The sequence below is a fragment of the Anolis sagrei genome, chromosome Y, assembly GCF_037176765.1.
Source record: "Anolis sagrei isolate rAnoSag1 chromosome Y, rAnoSag1.mat, whole genome shotgun sequence".
NCBI classification, from domain to species: domain Eukaryota; kingdom Metazoa; phylum Chordata; class Lepidosauria; order Squamata; family Dactyloidae; genus Anolis; species Anolis sagrei.
Genome location: NC_090035.1, coordinates 46,390,176 through 46,406,144, shown reverse-complemented (window position 1 = coordinate 46,406,144; position 15,969 = coordinate 46,390,176). Strand labels below are relative to the sequence as shown.

Genomic DNA, 15,969 nt, shown 5'->3' with positions numbered 1-15,969 from the left:
ATGTTTTGTAATTTTTTTCACATTTACGAAATTTCGTAAATATCGAACTTTTTAAAAGGAAAATTTTGTAATTCTTTTAAATAACGAAACGCAAAACCCCCCAAAAAACGAATCGATTTTAGAAACAAATTTTTCCGTTGTTACCCAGGCCTAGTGTCTATTGTATTTCAAAATGGCTCTAGTGATGTTCTTTCTCTGAGGTAATTTTCAAATGTCACTTTTGGGTAAAAATTTACTTCAGGATTATCTGAAAATGTACTGGATTGAGATGTTATGCGATCCACACCGCTGCAAACCAATTATAAAGATCGGATAAATCAGATCTCACTCGCTGCCACCAATTGTCAAGGGTTAACCAAATTTTAAAGGGCTTATTTACTTTGAAAGGAACTATTCTTATGTTTAACAGGGAGAAATATTAACTGTGTAAGTTTTTATTGTATAATGGGTGATAACTGAAGATTATTGAAACTGTTTCTTCTAGCTTGGCTGATGCTCTAAATTTCTATTTTTAGGGCTGAGAGAAACCAAATAACACACTTCTTTGTGATACAATGCTGTTGAGTTCTTCAGAGAAGTTATATCTAATATACCCACACACAGTCTGTGGTAGTGTGAAAATAGAATAGAACTTTATTAAACAATCTTGAAAAAAATATTTCAGGCACAAAAAAGCTTGGTTGCATTCAATAATACAGTGCTTGGATTCAGTTACGGTCACAACTTTAAACTGGGAATCTAAAATCTATTTTCAGGTTAGATTCCTCACTAAATCTTCACTACTATTCTTATTCTACAACTGCTCTCCCTAACTATCCACTCCAACTCCTCTCTAGCACACAAGCCTCCCTCTCCTTTTAAAACGCTCCTTTTTTCCTCTCAGCTTCTCCTAAACTCCGCCCCCTTTTTCTGCACCAATCCCGGCCATTCCCTGTTGTCTAATGCTTAGGAAACGCCCCCCCCCTGCTCTGAACTAACCTCAAGATAGCGTCTCCCTTCTCCAAAATGGCTGCTGATGCTTCGCCTTGCCCATTTCCTATCTTTCTACGCTTACATGCTTTTCCAGGCCCTGCATCCTGGCAGTAAATAAGGTAAGGGTTCTTCACATCCTGCACACTACAGATATAACAGAACATGCCTTTTAATGTTCCTTATGAACGACCCCTCTGTTGTAGCCACTAGTATACTTATACTGGCTTGGCTAATACTCTCCAGGCTAACATTCTTCACAAAGAAAAAGATTGTCAATTCAGAGTGTTGTTGATTCAGAAGATCCAAGAATTTTTTCTATGCAGCAGTGATTAAGACTAATCCCGCCCCCCCCCCCCAAGAGCGTTGGTCCCCATTACAGTAATCTGAAATTACTTAACTCTCTCTTTTTCTTCCTTCCTTTAAAAAGCCCTCTCCTTTTCTATTAAATAATACATTGTATTTCAATTGTTAAGGAATCAGGGCAGCCATCCAAGGAATGGCTTTATATAAGATTATGACAAAAAAGCAAAGATATCCATTCAATCTTCTACTTTTTTAAAAAAGAGAGAAGATTAGAAAATTACGTGTGTTTCATCTCCACAATACTATTGATAATTGAGTCTGTATTAGAAGGGTGCGAGCCAGTGAATTGGAAAAGTATTGCTTCAAAGGAATCCCAGCATTTTTATTAAAATGGCATTACTGCTGCATTAAGTGATCTCTTTTTATTACTTCCCCAGAAATGAAAGTGTCTCTTATAAATGGTTGCTTTTCTTCTAACTTTCCCATCCATAATGTACCCCTATTAAGAGATGCATCACTGGTTGCTGTATGGTCATAAAGACTGGCATGTTCTTATTATAAACTGGAGGTTATTTGCTATCTAATGTTTTTTAAACTAGCTCAATTTCTCATTAAGTAAGAAAATACATGCCATTTGTAAAACCTGTCTTATACTGTTTCATTTTGCTGATTTTTTAAACCTCTCTAAATGAATTTTATTTAACTCTATTGTTTTGAAGTATCTGTTACATAGTGGGTCGCTGTGAGTTTTTCAGACTCTTTTGTTGTGCTAAGGGTTCTAGTTCATCTTGTTTATTTCCCATGTTCTGTGCATTAGTATAGTGACAGCTATGCCCAAGATACCAGGTTCCCCTGTAGGCAATGACGGCATTCTAGTGGATAACGGGTTATTTCCGTCCAAAATGTGCTTGATCAATTTAAAGCTAATCACTCATTTCCCCTGGAGTCACAGAACGCCCATTAGGCTCTTGAGTGACATTTAGCAGAACATGAAGAACGGTAGAATTGGCATGGTTTTGAGGCAGCTGGTCCTGGTTATGTAAGGTAACAAAGTTTTCTCCCTCTTGGATGAGGCAACATTGTGGGGTATATTATGCAAACCAAGCCACTGCTCCTATGAAATGCTCGGAATTTTTCCCTGTCCGGTTACATTTGTCTCCATTCAAGCAAATCTGAAAATCTTGTTATTGTTTCTCTCCACTGGATACAGATGCTTTCTAGCTTTGTTTTGTAAATTATTGGGAGAGAACTTTCTTCCCCTTCCCTAACCAATACAAAAATGTTGACCTGAATAATTGGGTAAGAGCTTCCAAACCACCTCCTATGGCTCTTTCTATGCAAGGAGGTGGATGACTGATGACCTTCCAAATCCATCTTGTCAAAAATGGATGGGGACTGCACTCCACATCAGGCCTGGTCTCTTTGTCCCAAAATACTGAGCTTTAATGTGCAGCTAAAAACAGAACTGCCTCAGGTGCTGAACACATATAAACATTAAAGCAAGTACTGAGAGTGTCTGGCCATCAAAGTTGCATCTACGGAAGTTGTAATGGGGCATCTGCAACAAGGATGGATCGCTTATTATGATCCCATCTATAATACTATATAAACCGCCAGTTACAGAAGATCTTCCCAACTGGAAGGTTGGCAGTTCAAGCTGCGGATTGGGGTGAGCTCCGGCTGTCAGTCATAGCTAAATGGCTTACCTAGCAGTTCAAAAACAGTAATGTGAGTAAATAGGTGCCACTTTGGTGGGGAGGTAAAAGGTGCCCCTAAAGAAATCACGGCAATTCTATCAGGAAGATGTCCATGGACTACAGGCTCCTTGGCGTTGAAAAACGGAACAGCACCTCCCACGGCCAAGTCAGGCACAGCTTCGAGATGCCAGAGATGAAAAAATAGTGAAGCCTTGACTCTGTTTATGTACTGTCTTTGTTGTCAATTATATAATTGAATTGAATGTTTGTCATATATGTACCTTGTAATCCGCTCTGAGTCCCTTTGGGGAGATAGAGTAGAATATAAATAAAGAATCATTATATTATTTCAGAATGAAGTGTAACTGCACTAGACAACATTATATGGCATGGAGCCTATGACCTTAGCAAATGCAATAGGTGACAATCTGGCACTTGCAAGGTGTGGCTGAAGACTGGTATCGCTCATTTTTAAAAAAATAAACCAAGAGTTCCCTCTGCTGAACAGGATCTGTTCTTCAAATACTACCATGCTAATAAAATATTGATGAAGAAACTGTTTTAAACCTTTCCACTGTTTTGTTTTGTTGATTTGTTTGAGAAATTCTTTCCATCCTTCTGTTTAGGTTCCCTGCATATTTCTCAACTAGGGCGTCATGAAATTACAAAACCAGAATTTCTTAGGATGTTGCAGTTAAAAGGAGCCCCCGGTGGTGCAGTGGGTTAACCTGCTGAGCTGCTGAACTTGATTAGGTCGCAGGTTCGAATACGGGGAGCGGCGTGAGCTCTCATTGTTAGCCCCAGCTTCTGCCAACCTAGCAGTTTGAAAACATGCAAATGTGAGATCAATAGGTACTGCTCCAGCAGGAAGGTAATGGGGCTCCATGCAGTCATGCTGGCCACATGACCTTGGAGATGTCCACAGACAATGCCGGCTCTTTAGATTAGAAATGGAGATGAGCACCAGCCCCCAGAGTCAGACACAACTGGACTTTATGTCAGGGAAAAACCTTTACCTGTAGTTAAAATGCTAGGTCTCAATCCTATAGTTACTTCCGACTGAATGGACCGACTCTGAGACTAATAAGCAGGATCCAATCCCACGTTTCCTGACAGAGAGAAAAACGGTACATATTTATTTGGGGGTTTTGATCACACTTGTTTTTCCCCTTTCAACTCCCTTTCAAGGGGGGAGATAAGATTATCAATTTATCTAGCTATTTATACACCACTTATACTCTGGCAGAGACTCAAAGCAGCGTATCCTTTGAGTTCTTTACCCATGAATACTCAGAAATAGCTATGGCTTTGCTGATGTCAATTGCCAAAGTGTGTTCATTCACAAGGCAGTTTTCAGAGACATTTCCACATACATCTCGCCTTGTTTGTTCCCAGCATCATGGAATTGTAAGGCACAATACAGGAAGACACCGCTCAAATATGCCTGACAAATGGTCATCAACCCTGGCTTCAACAAGACCCATGTCTAGTTCTGTAGGCCCCCAACCACCACCATAGCTTTATTTCCATGGATTCCTAGCTTGCTGTCCTGCAGATACATTGGTCTGAAATTCCCCATTCTTGCTTAGAATGAAGCATCGTAGTCCTATTCTATCAATGGGTATCCTGTTAGGGAAACTATCCATAAATGTTCAAACTTCTTTAGTTATTTTGGAACAAATGTAAGAGAATGGACTTCATTTGGTTCTGCTTTTAAAACTATGTTCTGAAACCAGTGTTGACTATTACTGTGGAGAATACTTTTATGTTAAAACTCCTCGCTTTAGGCATCAAAACATCTTGGTCTCTGGACTTAAATGCTTTTGTAAAAGCACAGGTGCTCCATCCTCTGGCCAACCTGAAAATTGCATTTATATAAAATCAAATCCTCCTATGTTAACTGCCCAAATTATAGGACAGGAAATGGGACCCACCCAATACACAGGATAGCAACATCTGCCATTCTCCGCAATTGGCTAAGGATGATAGGCTGTTCAATAACATCTAGAGTGCCATACCTGACATAGAATAAGTCATAGAATCATAGTTGGAAGAGTCCAGAAGGGTCATCCAGTTCAACCCCCAGCCATGGAAGAAAATACGATCAAAGCACAATTGACAGATGGCCATACAGCCTCTGCTTAAAAACCCCGAGGAGACTCCATTTATCTGGATCATGTCTGTATATTTAGCATATTTGTCACCATTTCACACACTGAAATTTACATTGAGATGTATTGGAACAGAACTATCCCCCTTCCTGTTGGAAGCAATTGGGGAAAAAATAAATTCTATATAAAGAAGCTGTGTACCTAAAACACCAGGCATTTTGAGCTTTGTAACATGTAGGGGTGGAGCCCAACATGCCCCTCTCCCTATATACATACAGACACAAACTGCAAGGATGTAATTTGAAGTGATGAAAATGATTTATTCTATTCCTGGAGCTTTATATCAGGGTCAGGGTATAATTATCTTATTCAGTTATTTTAAAAGTTAATTTGTGTGGTCTGAGACTGAAAAAACAGCTAATTGGAGAATGATGTCCACCAGTTACATATAAATGTTATTTATACAAGTCTAGAGGAATGGTAAAGAAGAGAAGATACCTCAGACTAGCTATGTCTCGCCAATCTGCAGATGCTGTCGACTCTTTAACACCCAGCATTCCTAGGCAATGGATTTGCACTTTAACCTCTACACATTTCCGAGATCTGGAGTAGACTGGACACTGGAGGTGTAATTGAGTCATTTCTTGGGTTCAATTTCCTCCAAAGAAGTCTGCTCCTTGCCAAAACAGCATTTTCTCATTGTGCTGCTTAGCAGACTTAAGCAGAATATTTAAGATTGAACACATGGCTGTCTCAGCAAGGAGCTGTGTCATAATCCAAGGTTTGTTTCTGCACTCCCAACACACACATTCCACCCAATATGCAAATAGACAAACTTGTACAGATATCCATATGGATTGCGTATGCGTTCTTGTGATGTCTTTTGATAGGCAAGGCTTCCCAAAACACTAAAGCAATCCGATCCACTTTAAAGAGAAACAGTGGCATTGTAAAGGAAAACTGAAGACAGTTTATTCTCCTTAAATGGTCATTTTTTAAAACAGAGGTTGAATGACCACTCTGAAGGGCGCTTGGCTATTGATTCCTACATGGAAGGGGATGGGATTAGATCAGCTTTGGGATTATTTCCACCTCTTTAGTTCTTTGATTTTGGACATCCACAAGGGAGGCTGACCAGCAGCAGATCTGCTGTAACCTAGCTAAGATTATAAACACTAGGAAAACATGCAAGAATCTGATACACATGAAAGAACCTCAGTGAACAAAGGGTAACTTTTAAGACACTGGCTGCAGAGTCCATCTGAATGATTTATTTTTTATAAGTTTAGAAAAAGAATCCCAGGATTTTTCCTCCTGTGTGTTTTCGCCTAGCTTCCTCATGGTCCATGATGCCAGCTGAAGTTGTCAGCACAATGAATCTATTAAAAGGGAAGGAAAACAATTTGTCAAGGGCAACGTCAATCAGAGATCCTATCTGTTCATTCAGAAAGAGGAATTCAGCTTTATCTTAACAGGAAATGCAAACTAAGAAATTTTTCTAGGGCTAAAAGCTAACCACACAGGCAACTTCAGTAGAAATAACTGTACACAAATCACTATGAGATCAATTCTATACGACTCAATAGCAACATCTTTAAAAGTTACCAGATCCCCAAAATCTGGAGGAAAGCAAGAGTCATCGCCATCTTGAAGCCAGGCAAAGACCGTAACGCCCCAAAAAGCTACAGACCAATCACCCTGTTGTGCCACCTCTACAAAGTTCTGGAGAGATTATTTTGCATAGAATTACGGAAAAAATAGACCCATGTCTGATTCCACAGCAAGCTGGCTTCAGGAAAGGCAAAAGCTGCACATCGCAAGTGCTGAACCTGACTCAGCACATAGAAGATGGCTTTGAAAGGCAGCAGATCACAGGAGCTGTCTTCATAGACCTGTCAGCAGCCTATGATACTGTGAACCACCGCCTCCTCCTGAGAAAAATGTATAATATCACAAAGGACTATCACCTCACCCGCTTCATAGGAAACCTGCTACAAAACAGGAGCTTTTTTGTTGAGTTCCAGGGCCAGAGAAGCAGATGGTGGAAACAGAAGGCCTGCCTCAGGGGAGCGTGCTTGCTCCATCCATGTTCAACATCTACACAAATGACTAGCCACTGCCAGAAGGGACAGAGTTTCATCTATGCTGATGATCGTGCCATTACTGCCCAAGCAGGGTGCTTTGAGACGGTAGAACAGAAGCTCTCCGAAGCTCTACGTGCTTTTACTGCCTACTACAGGGAAAACCAGCTGATCCCTAACCCATCTAAAACACAGACATGTGCCTTCCATCTCAAGAACAGAGGAACATCCCGAGCTCTGAAGATCACCTGGGAAGGAATCCCACTGGAGCATTGCAGTGCACCCAAATATCTGGGAGTCACTCTGGACCGTGCTCTTACCTACAAGAAGCACTGCCTGAACATCAAGCAAAAAGTGGGTGCCAGAAACAATATCATACGAAAGCTGACTGGCACAACCTGGGGATCACAACCAGATACAGTGAAGACATCTGCCCTTGCGCTGTGCTACTCTGCTGCTGAGTATGCATGCCCAGGGTGGAACACATCTCACCACACTAAAACAGTGGATGTGGCTCTTAATGAGACATGCCGCATTATCACAGGGTGTCTGTGCCCTACACCACTGGAGAAATTACACTGCTTAGCCGGTATTGCACCACCTGACATCCGCCGGGAAGTAGCAGCCAATAGTGAAAGGACCAAGGCAGAGACATCTCCAGCTCATCCCGTTTGGGTATCAGCCAGCACGTCAACGACTTAAATCAAGACATAGTTTTCTAAGATCTACAGAGACACTCGCTGGAACACCTCAGCAGGCGAGAGTCCAAAAGTGGCAGGTTCAAACCCAGCACCTCAACCAATGGCTGATACCAAATGAGAGACTCTCTCCTGGGCACACAGAAGACTGGGCGACTTGGAAGGCACTGAACAGACTGCACTCTGGCACCACGAGATGCAGAGCCAACCTTCAGAAATGGGGCTACAAAGTGGAATCCTCGACATGCGAGTGTGGAGAAGAGCAAACTACTGATCACCTGCTGCAATGCAACCTGAGCCCTGCTACATGCACAATGGAGGACCTTCCTGCAGCAACATCGGAAGCACTCCAAGTGGCCAGATACTAGTCAAAGGACATTTAACCAACTAACAAACTCACAAGTTTTGTATTTTTCTATTTGTTTGCTTTGTTCTGTTAGAAATGTAATATAATGGACTGGTTGCTCTGACACGACAAATAAATAAATAAATAAATAAAAACCAGTCAAGTGCTCACATTCATTTTGTATCTATTGTGATAGATGTCCATTTATTAGTTTTAAGATAATTTTCCTGCTGATGTTTATTGCAAGGGGCATTTCAGTGCCCAGCCACATGGTTTTAACCAATGTTTTGAAGAGTGGCTGTTTAGTATTTTTGCACAGAATTTACATAATTAGTTACACAGATATTTCTTACAGTATATTAATTTGGCAGTATAAATAAATATACAGACTTAACTATCATAATTGTAAACTGCAATTCAGTTCTGTTGACACTTACCCGAACTGACGCGAAGGTAGCAGGTTGTTCTGCCACTTTTCCAAATCTTTCAGCTGGACATCAAATCTGGGGCTGATCACACCACACTGTCAAAACAAGCAAGAAAAAGGCACTTTATTTTTCCCCCTTCCATTATTTACGTAACCTCTGTATTATTTTTCAACAACTGTATACTTGAAATGCAGGGTGTAACATCCAAATCTTTGGATAAAGTTGAGGAATGCTGTTGTACTTAGTCCTGTCACCAAGATTCTGTAATTAGCGGTTGTTACCCAGCCACTTACCTCTATGATAAGGCCAGTTGCAGATTTGGCTACCATTGAAAAGATAGAATGGCATAGCTGCTGCATTCCCTATTGTGTGGTGACAATTGTAACTTAGTTGGATCTCATTTGGAGAACAATAGTATAGTTGAGTGTACATTGGCAAGCCTTCTTATGCTCAAGCATAAGAAGTATTTGTGGTGAATTCAGTACAATTTTGCAAAAAAACAAAACAAAAACAAAAAAAACTCAAAGGAGTCATCAGAAGATATGTGGGGCGATTGTCCTATTGTAGCTAGGCAGGGCTGGGTCAAATCAGTACATAAAGAGACAACCCTGGAAGCCTGTATTTCCAGCAAAAAATTGGGACCACATAATGAGCCATTTCCATTTTTTACAAGGCAAAGCACCATATTCCTAAGGTGTTTTTTAAAATAAAAAGTGAAAGTAGACCCTTCATACTCTGCCTAAGGAGCATCCCATGGTAGGCTTCACTTCACCCCCATATCCCTAGTCTTAAATCAGTAAACCTCAGCAGTGAATTCAGCACATGCCTCTCAACAGTTCCAAAAAAACTAGACTTGCCAATGCACACTCAACTATACTATTGTTCTCCAAATGAGATCCAACTAAGTTACAATTGCCACCACACAATAGGGAATGCAGCAGCTATGCCATTCTACCCTTTCAGTGGTAGCCAAATCTGCAACTGGCCTTATCATAGAGGTAAGTGGCTGGGAAACAACCGCTAATTACAGAGTCTAACACTGAGCAGGAACAGTTCTATGATGATACTCACTTTCTTGCCACATGAGTTACATTTCCAAGCCTCTTGAAGAATCCCCAACTAAGTTTATTAGACATGCACATAATTAAATTGTGTGTGTTAAGTGCCTCCAAGTTGCCCACCGTCCCCATGGATTTTATAAGGTTATCTCAGGAAATATTCAGAGATGATTTTGCCAGTTCCTACCTTTGAAATACAGCACCCCACATTGTTGGCACCATTCATCCCAATACTAACCAGGATTGTAAATAGCTCAGGTTAAGCAAAACTAAAAATTGAAAATTTCCTACAAGATTTATATTCTAAACGTATTATTTCAATTTTTAACTCACAAAAATATTCTTTGAAATAATTTCAGCAACACCCTTGTCCCAATATTTGGTAAGATGACAGCTATATCCTTTTAGGTTCACTACTTTAAAAAAAACTCATAAAGAGAGACCTTTGTTTTCCAATACATATGATACTACACAATATTTCTTTTAGGACCAATACCCCCAGAATATTAAACCTCTGGAATTTTGTAGAGTTTTTCTAAGCAGATGTGGAATAAAGAGAAGGAAAATATGGCTGTACAGGAAAATGTACAGGAATCTCTCCAATGTTTGTTCACATAAATACCTTAAAAGAAGAGTTATGTGAAATTTCACAGTTTCAGTATTTCGTGACTGTCAGTTCATCTCATAAAATAATTTTGCTCGATGCCTTAGGTATACTTTTTGAGCCAATTCAAACAACTACTTCTATTTTCAGTATTATGTCTATTAGGAATGGTTCAAAACTTTAGCATGAATGTAGAGAATTCCAAGTTGTCAACAGGACTTGGTTTGTCTGTTGAACCAAATAACTTGTTACTTCCTTTGAAAATAATACAACAAACTGACACATCTTGCAGAGAACTTCAGTAAGAAAAATACATTGTAGAAATCAATTCAAACATAAGTTTCAGCTTCTTCACAGAGCGGTTTTGTTTAGAAATAAGATTCCTCAAAATGTCAATGTATATAATTTTTAACTTCAAGAAAACTATGTATACATTTTATTTTTTGTGCTTAGCACTGGACCTTATGCATATTTATCAGGCACCCACACATCTATCAGCAAGTACTGAAAAAGGAACATTTTTTGCTGAAAACTGAACCATTTTCCATATTTCTATGTGCTTTTATGTCATGCACAGGCTTAAATCAACGACTTAAATCAAGACATAGTTTTCTTAGATCTACAGAGACACTTGCTGGAACACCCCAGCAAGGCACTGAACATACTGCGCTCTGGCACGACGAGATGCAGAGCCAATCTTAAGAAATGGGGCTACAGGGTGGAATCCTCGGCATCCGAGTGCGGAGAAGAACAAACCATTGACCACCTGCTGCAATGCACCCTGAGCCCTGCCACATGCACAATGGAGGACCTTCGTGCGGCAACCCCAGAGGCACTCCAAGTGGCCAGATACTGGTCAAAGGACATTTAACCAAATACCAAATTTGCAAAATCTGTGGGTTTTTTTTCCTTTTTCTTTTTAATCTGTGTTTGTTTTGCTCTGTTAGATTGTAATACAATGGTTGCTGATGACACAATAAATAATATGCACAGGCCTTAAATGGGTGAGCCCTCAGCATAAATATCAGGTATAGGAGTGGAAGACCCTAGGGCTTCAAATGTAGTCCACTGGCTATGCTTTTCATACACCTGATTTAAATATCTCACAATCCTATCTCCCAGGAGTGGTTATAGAAGAGAATTGAACTTTAAAATCAAGTCAGATCCTACCTTGTTGAGTCTGCCTGTGAGATTAACAACAATCTTTCCAGCTCTGTGGTCATCAATGATCTCAAATTCACCTATGTAACCTGCAATTTAAAGGGGAGCATTAAGCATAAACAAACCTTTCAACTGTTCAAACAAAATCATATTCCTGGGAACCAAAATACTATGTACATGGTATACCGTATTCATATTCAGAACTAGAGATCCATTTCCCATGATGAATACTTGACTATTTCATTGAGAGGCCTGAATGTTAAAATCATAGAATCAAGGTGTTTCCCTTTGGAAGAGCCAGCACATAACTGAAATTGCTAATAATGGGCTTCAGAGCTCTGCTGTGACATGTATCTTGTCAAACACTCAACACTGCTGGTCCTTCTCCAAACCCCTTGGAGAAAGGATGAGACGGAAGTGACGTTATTAAAAATACTGTTCACATTGCTGATCTAAAAGAGCAAATCTGTTGAGCAAGGGAGTATCCCTCCCAAGCACGTGGGCACTCTTCTGAGAGAAAAAGAAATCAACTACAATCTAAGACATATTAAAGGTTTATTCTGGAGTATTCCAGATCACTTTGAACTCACATCTAAAGTTAATTTTGAATGTTCTGTTGTCCAGCATTTTATTCTGCAGAACGAAGGCCGAATGTACATGGCCAAGAATCTGGATCTTTATAAAGTAATGATGACAATAATGATATTATTTATTTATGCCCCACTTTTTCTCGTAATAAAGACAGACAGGGCACAATATAGCCTTTGTCTATAAAAGCACAAATCAAACCATACACATCTTTTCCAGCCTATCATACACAAGCTTTCCTATTCATTCTGGGGACTTACCATGCTTCATCATCACAGTTAAGAACCGGACAATTACTTTAGAGCACGGTCTTATGAGAACTTGACGCTTTCCACGCTTTTCTGCATTATTGATACTCTTAAGAGCATCTGCCAAAACATTCATGCGTACCATGATGCCTGTGTGGAAAAAAGGGAAATGTTTAACTGAGATGCAGAGTTCTTCATGTGTATCAGAGATTTCCAAGCCAGACAGCTTATGAACACTGAAAGCAGCATAAAACAGTATGGAATGAAAAAAATCACCAACATACATCTTTTTAATAAAGGAGATCTGTTTGTAAATAATTAGCAAGAGTTACAGGGAGTATATATCGTGTTATTGGAACATGATCACTATGAAATGCAAATTTGCTTGTGGGCCCGAGATAAAATGAAGTTACTATATTTTTTATAATTGTTTCAAATAGATATTATAAACAATTCTTATTTAACTGTGATTGCCATATAGTCTATGTACGTCTGCAACAAGCTTTATATATTAAAACACATAGATAAGAGTTAACACATAGATAAAAGTTCCTGCTTACACTGATTAAGGCCAAGTAATGCATTTTCTCAAATATCTGTTGAATTAGTTTAAAGCAGATTCGAGTTACCTGTAGCACATTAACACCGTTCATTTAAAAAGTTCTCCTCTCCCTTTTGAGAGATCTATCTACTTCTTGCTTGAAAGCTATGGATTCTCACTTGCAACTGACAAAACTATATAAAACAAGTACCATGTATCCTATCCCTAGAAAGACCTGCACTGCAATACATATTTGCTATCAATAATACAGGGCAAAACAGAGGCACTATGCGTATATTGAGAACCCAATAATTATTCTTCATTGCTTCAGGTAACATTAAACAAACACAGACAAAAAGCCCTGGCCACCAAGTTTCCTAGCCTATTTGGGTTGACTTAATACAAATGTGTCTGAGCATAAAGGACTATACCCAATGAAAAAACACTAACCAAATAGCCACAATGGTGATATATTTATTATTTATTTATTTACTTTACTTATATACCGCTGTTCTCAGCCCAAAGGCGACTCACGGAAGTTCACAATTAAGAACAGCAAAAATTCAATGCTACAGTGTAAAAAGCAGTTAACAACCTAACACATTAAACAATTAATAAACAATTACTACAATAACCATTCACTATCGTCAGATCATCAAAAACATAATCCAGATTCGTCATCCATTGTTCTATTCCTATGTTCATTACCAATCATTGCACTAATTATTCGAACGCCTGCTCAAACAGCCAGCTCTTCGCGTTTTTGCAGAATACCATTAGAGATCGTGCTAGTCTAATGTCCATAGGAAGGGCGTTCCACAGCCGAGGAGCCACCACCGAGAAGGCCCTATCTCTTGTCCCCGCCAGCCGTGCTTGAGAAGCAGACGGGATCGAGAGCAGGGCCTCCCCGGAAGATCTCAAAGTCCTGGTGGGTTCATAGGCAGAGATGCGATCAGATAGGTAGCTTGGGCCGGAACCGTTTAAGGCTTTATAGGCTAACACCAGCACCCTGAATTACGCCTGGTAGCAGATCGGTAGCCAATGGAGCTGGCGCAACAGGGGGGTTGTATGCTCCCTGCGTTCCGCTCCTGTTAGAATCATGGCTGCCGCACATTGGACAATTGAAGCTTCCGGGCCGTCTTCAAGGGCAACCCCACGTAGAGAGCGTTGCAGTAGTCTAGACGGGATGTAACCAGAGCGTGGACTACCGTGGCCAAGTCAGACTTCCCAAGGTACGGGCGCAGCTGGTGCACAAGCTTTAGCTGTGCAAATGCTCCCCTGGTCACCGCTGAAACCTGGGGTTCCAGGCTCAGCGATGAGTCCAGGATCACACCCAAGCTGCGAACCTGCGTCTTCAGGGGGGTGCGACCAAGGGCGGCTCAACCCATTACGCAAAGTAAGCATTTGCAGTATAGTTGATTTTGCCCAGGGACGCTCTTGAGGCACTCTTGGGGGAAAACAGACCTTGACATATGTAGTTACTGGGATGTATAGTTCACCTACAATCAAAGAGCATTCTGAACTCTACCAATGATGGAATTGAACCAAATATGGCACACAGAACTCCCATGACGAACAGAAAATATATATCAGTGATTGGTTGGGGGGGGGGGGCAAAATACTGTTTGCTTACCGTTGAAAATTACCTAGGGCCACCTCTGGGTGCGACCCCAGCACAGGCTGTAACCCTATGCCCTGTTCGGCCTTGCAACTGACCAAGAGTGCCTCTGTCTTGTCTGGATTCACCAGTGTTATTTTCTAGGCAACCTCTGAACATTTTGGACTACAACTCAGGTCCAGAACCTCAACCAATGGCTGATACCAAATGAGAGACTCCCCCCTGGGCACACAGAGGACTGGGCGACTTGGAAGGTGCTGAACAGACTGCGCTCTGGCATCACGAGATGCAGAGCCAACCTTGAGAAATGGGGCCACAAAGTGGAATCCATGACATGCGAGTGCGGAGAAGAGAAAACCACTGACCACCTGCTGCAATGCAACCTGAGCCCTGCCACATGCACCATGGAGGACCTTCTTGCGGCAACACTAGAAGCACTCCAAGTGGCCAGATACTGGTCAAAGGGCATTTAACCAACTACCAAACTCACAAATTTTGCATTTTGTCTGTTTGTTTGCTTTGTTCTGTTAGAAATGTAATATAATTTGACTGGTTGTCCTGACACAACAAATAAGCCTCTGAGCCTGCCCGCCTCCTTCCCTCGGCCTCCCGGCCTCCCTTCCGACGCCCCCCGAGACGCTCCGGAGCGGCGCCGAAGCTCCCAAACCGGTCCCGGAGGACGAGCAGAGTCCTTTCTTTCCACTATTGAATTCAGATCGGGATAAGGCCATGGGATGGTCACGATACGAGGCGGATGCTCGCAGGGAGCCACTATGTCCCACTACTCACCCACGCAGCAAGATGGCGGAAAAAGGAAGGCCGAGAGCCGGCCGAGGGGAGTTGTGGGGAACCGAGGCCCCGCGCACGACGGCAAATCTCGCGAGGTTTCTCTTATTCCCGCGTCAATTTGAAAAACGGGGCGGGGCCACGTAGTTGATTCCTCCCCCCCCCTCCAGAAATGAGGAAGAGCTCTCCGTATGAGGAGGCTGGCTTTCAATGTTTTTATGGATATAATCTGGATTGTTTTTGATACTAATGATGTTTGTGGGTTAAACCCTTGTGCCGGCAGGACTGAAGACTGACAGGTCACAGGATCGAATCCGGGGAGAGTGCGGATGAGCTCCCTCTGTAAGCTCCAGCTCCCCTTGCAGCGACATGAGAAGCCTTCCACAGAATGGTAAAAAATCAAAACATCCGGGCGTCCCCTGGGCAACATCCTTGCAGGCGCCCAATTCTCTCACACCAGAAGCGACTTGCAGTTTCTCAAGTCGCTCCTGACACAAAAAAGTACTTAAGGAGCATGTCATGCTTTTAATGTGAGCCACTTTGATCTACTTATGGAGAGAAAAAGCAGAATATAAATAAACATTATTATGTATAATAATATTATATACTAACAATATTATTATTCCAGTAGGGTATGGCGTGGAAAAAGGAAGAGAGGCCGCCCAAGGGTAAGATGGATGGATGTCATACTTGAAGTGACTGGATTGACTCTGAAGGAGCTGGGGGAGG

General features: G+C 41.3%; 1 protein-coding gene across 1 annotated transcript; it reads right to left on the bottom strand.

Annotated features, from left to right (window-relative positions):
* Positions 1–6,313: 6,313 nt before the first annotated feature.
* On the bottom strand, positions 6,314–15,327 carry LOC137095208 (small ribosomal subunit protein uS8). Its single transcript, XM_067461606.1, has 5 exons — positions 15,244–15,327; positions 12,308–12,445; positions 11,469–11,548; positions 8,646–8,731; positions 6,314–6,462 (listed from the first exon to the last, which is right to left on the bottom strand). The coding sequence occupies exons 2-5, from the start codon at positions 12,438–12,440 to the stop codon at positions 6,369–6,371; spliced, it is 393 nt and encodes a 130-aa protein (XP_067317707.1). The 5' UTR covers positions 12,441–12,445; positions 15,244–15,327; the 3' UTR covers positions 6,314–6,368.
* Between the last annotated feature and the right edge of the window lie 642 nt (positions 15,328–15,969).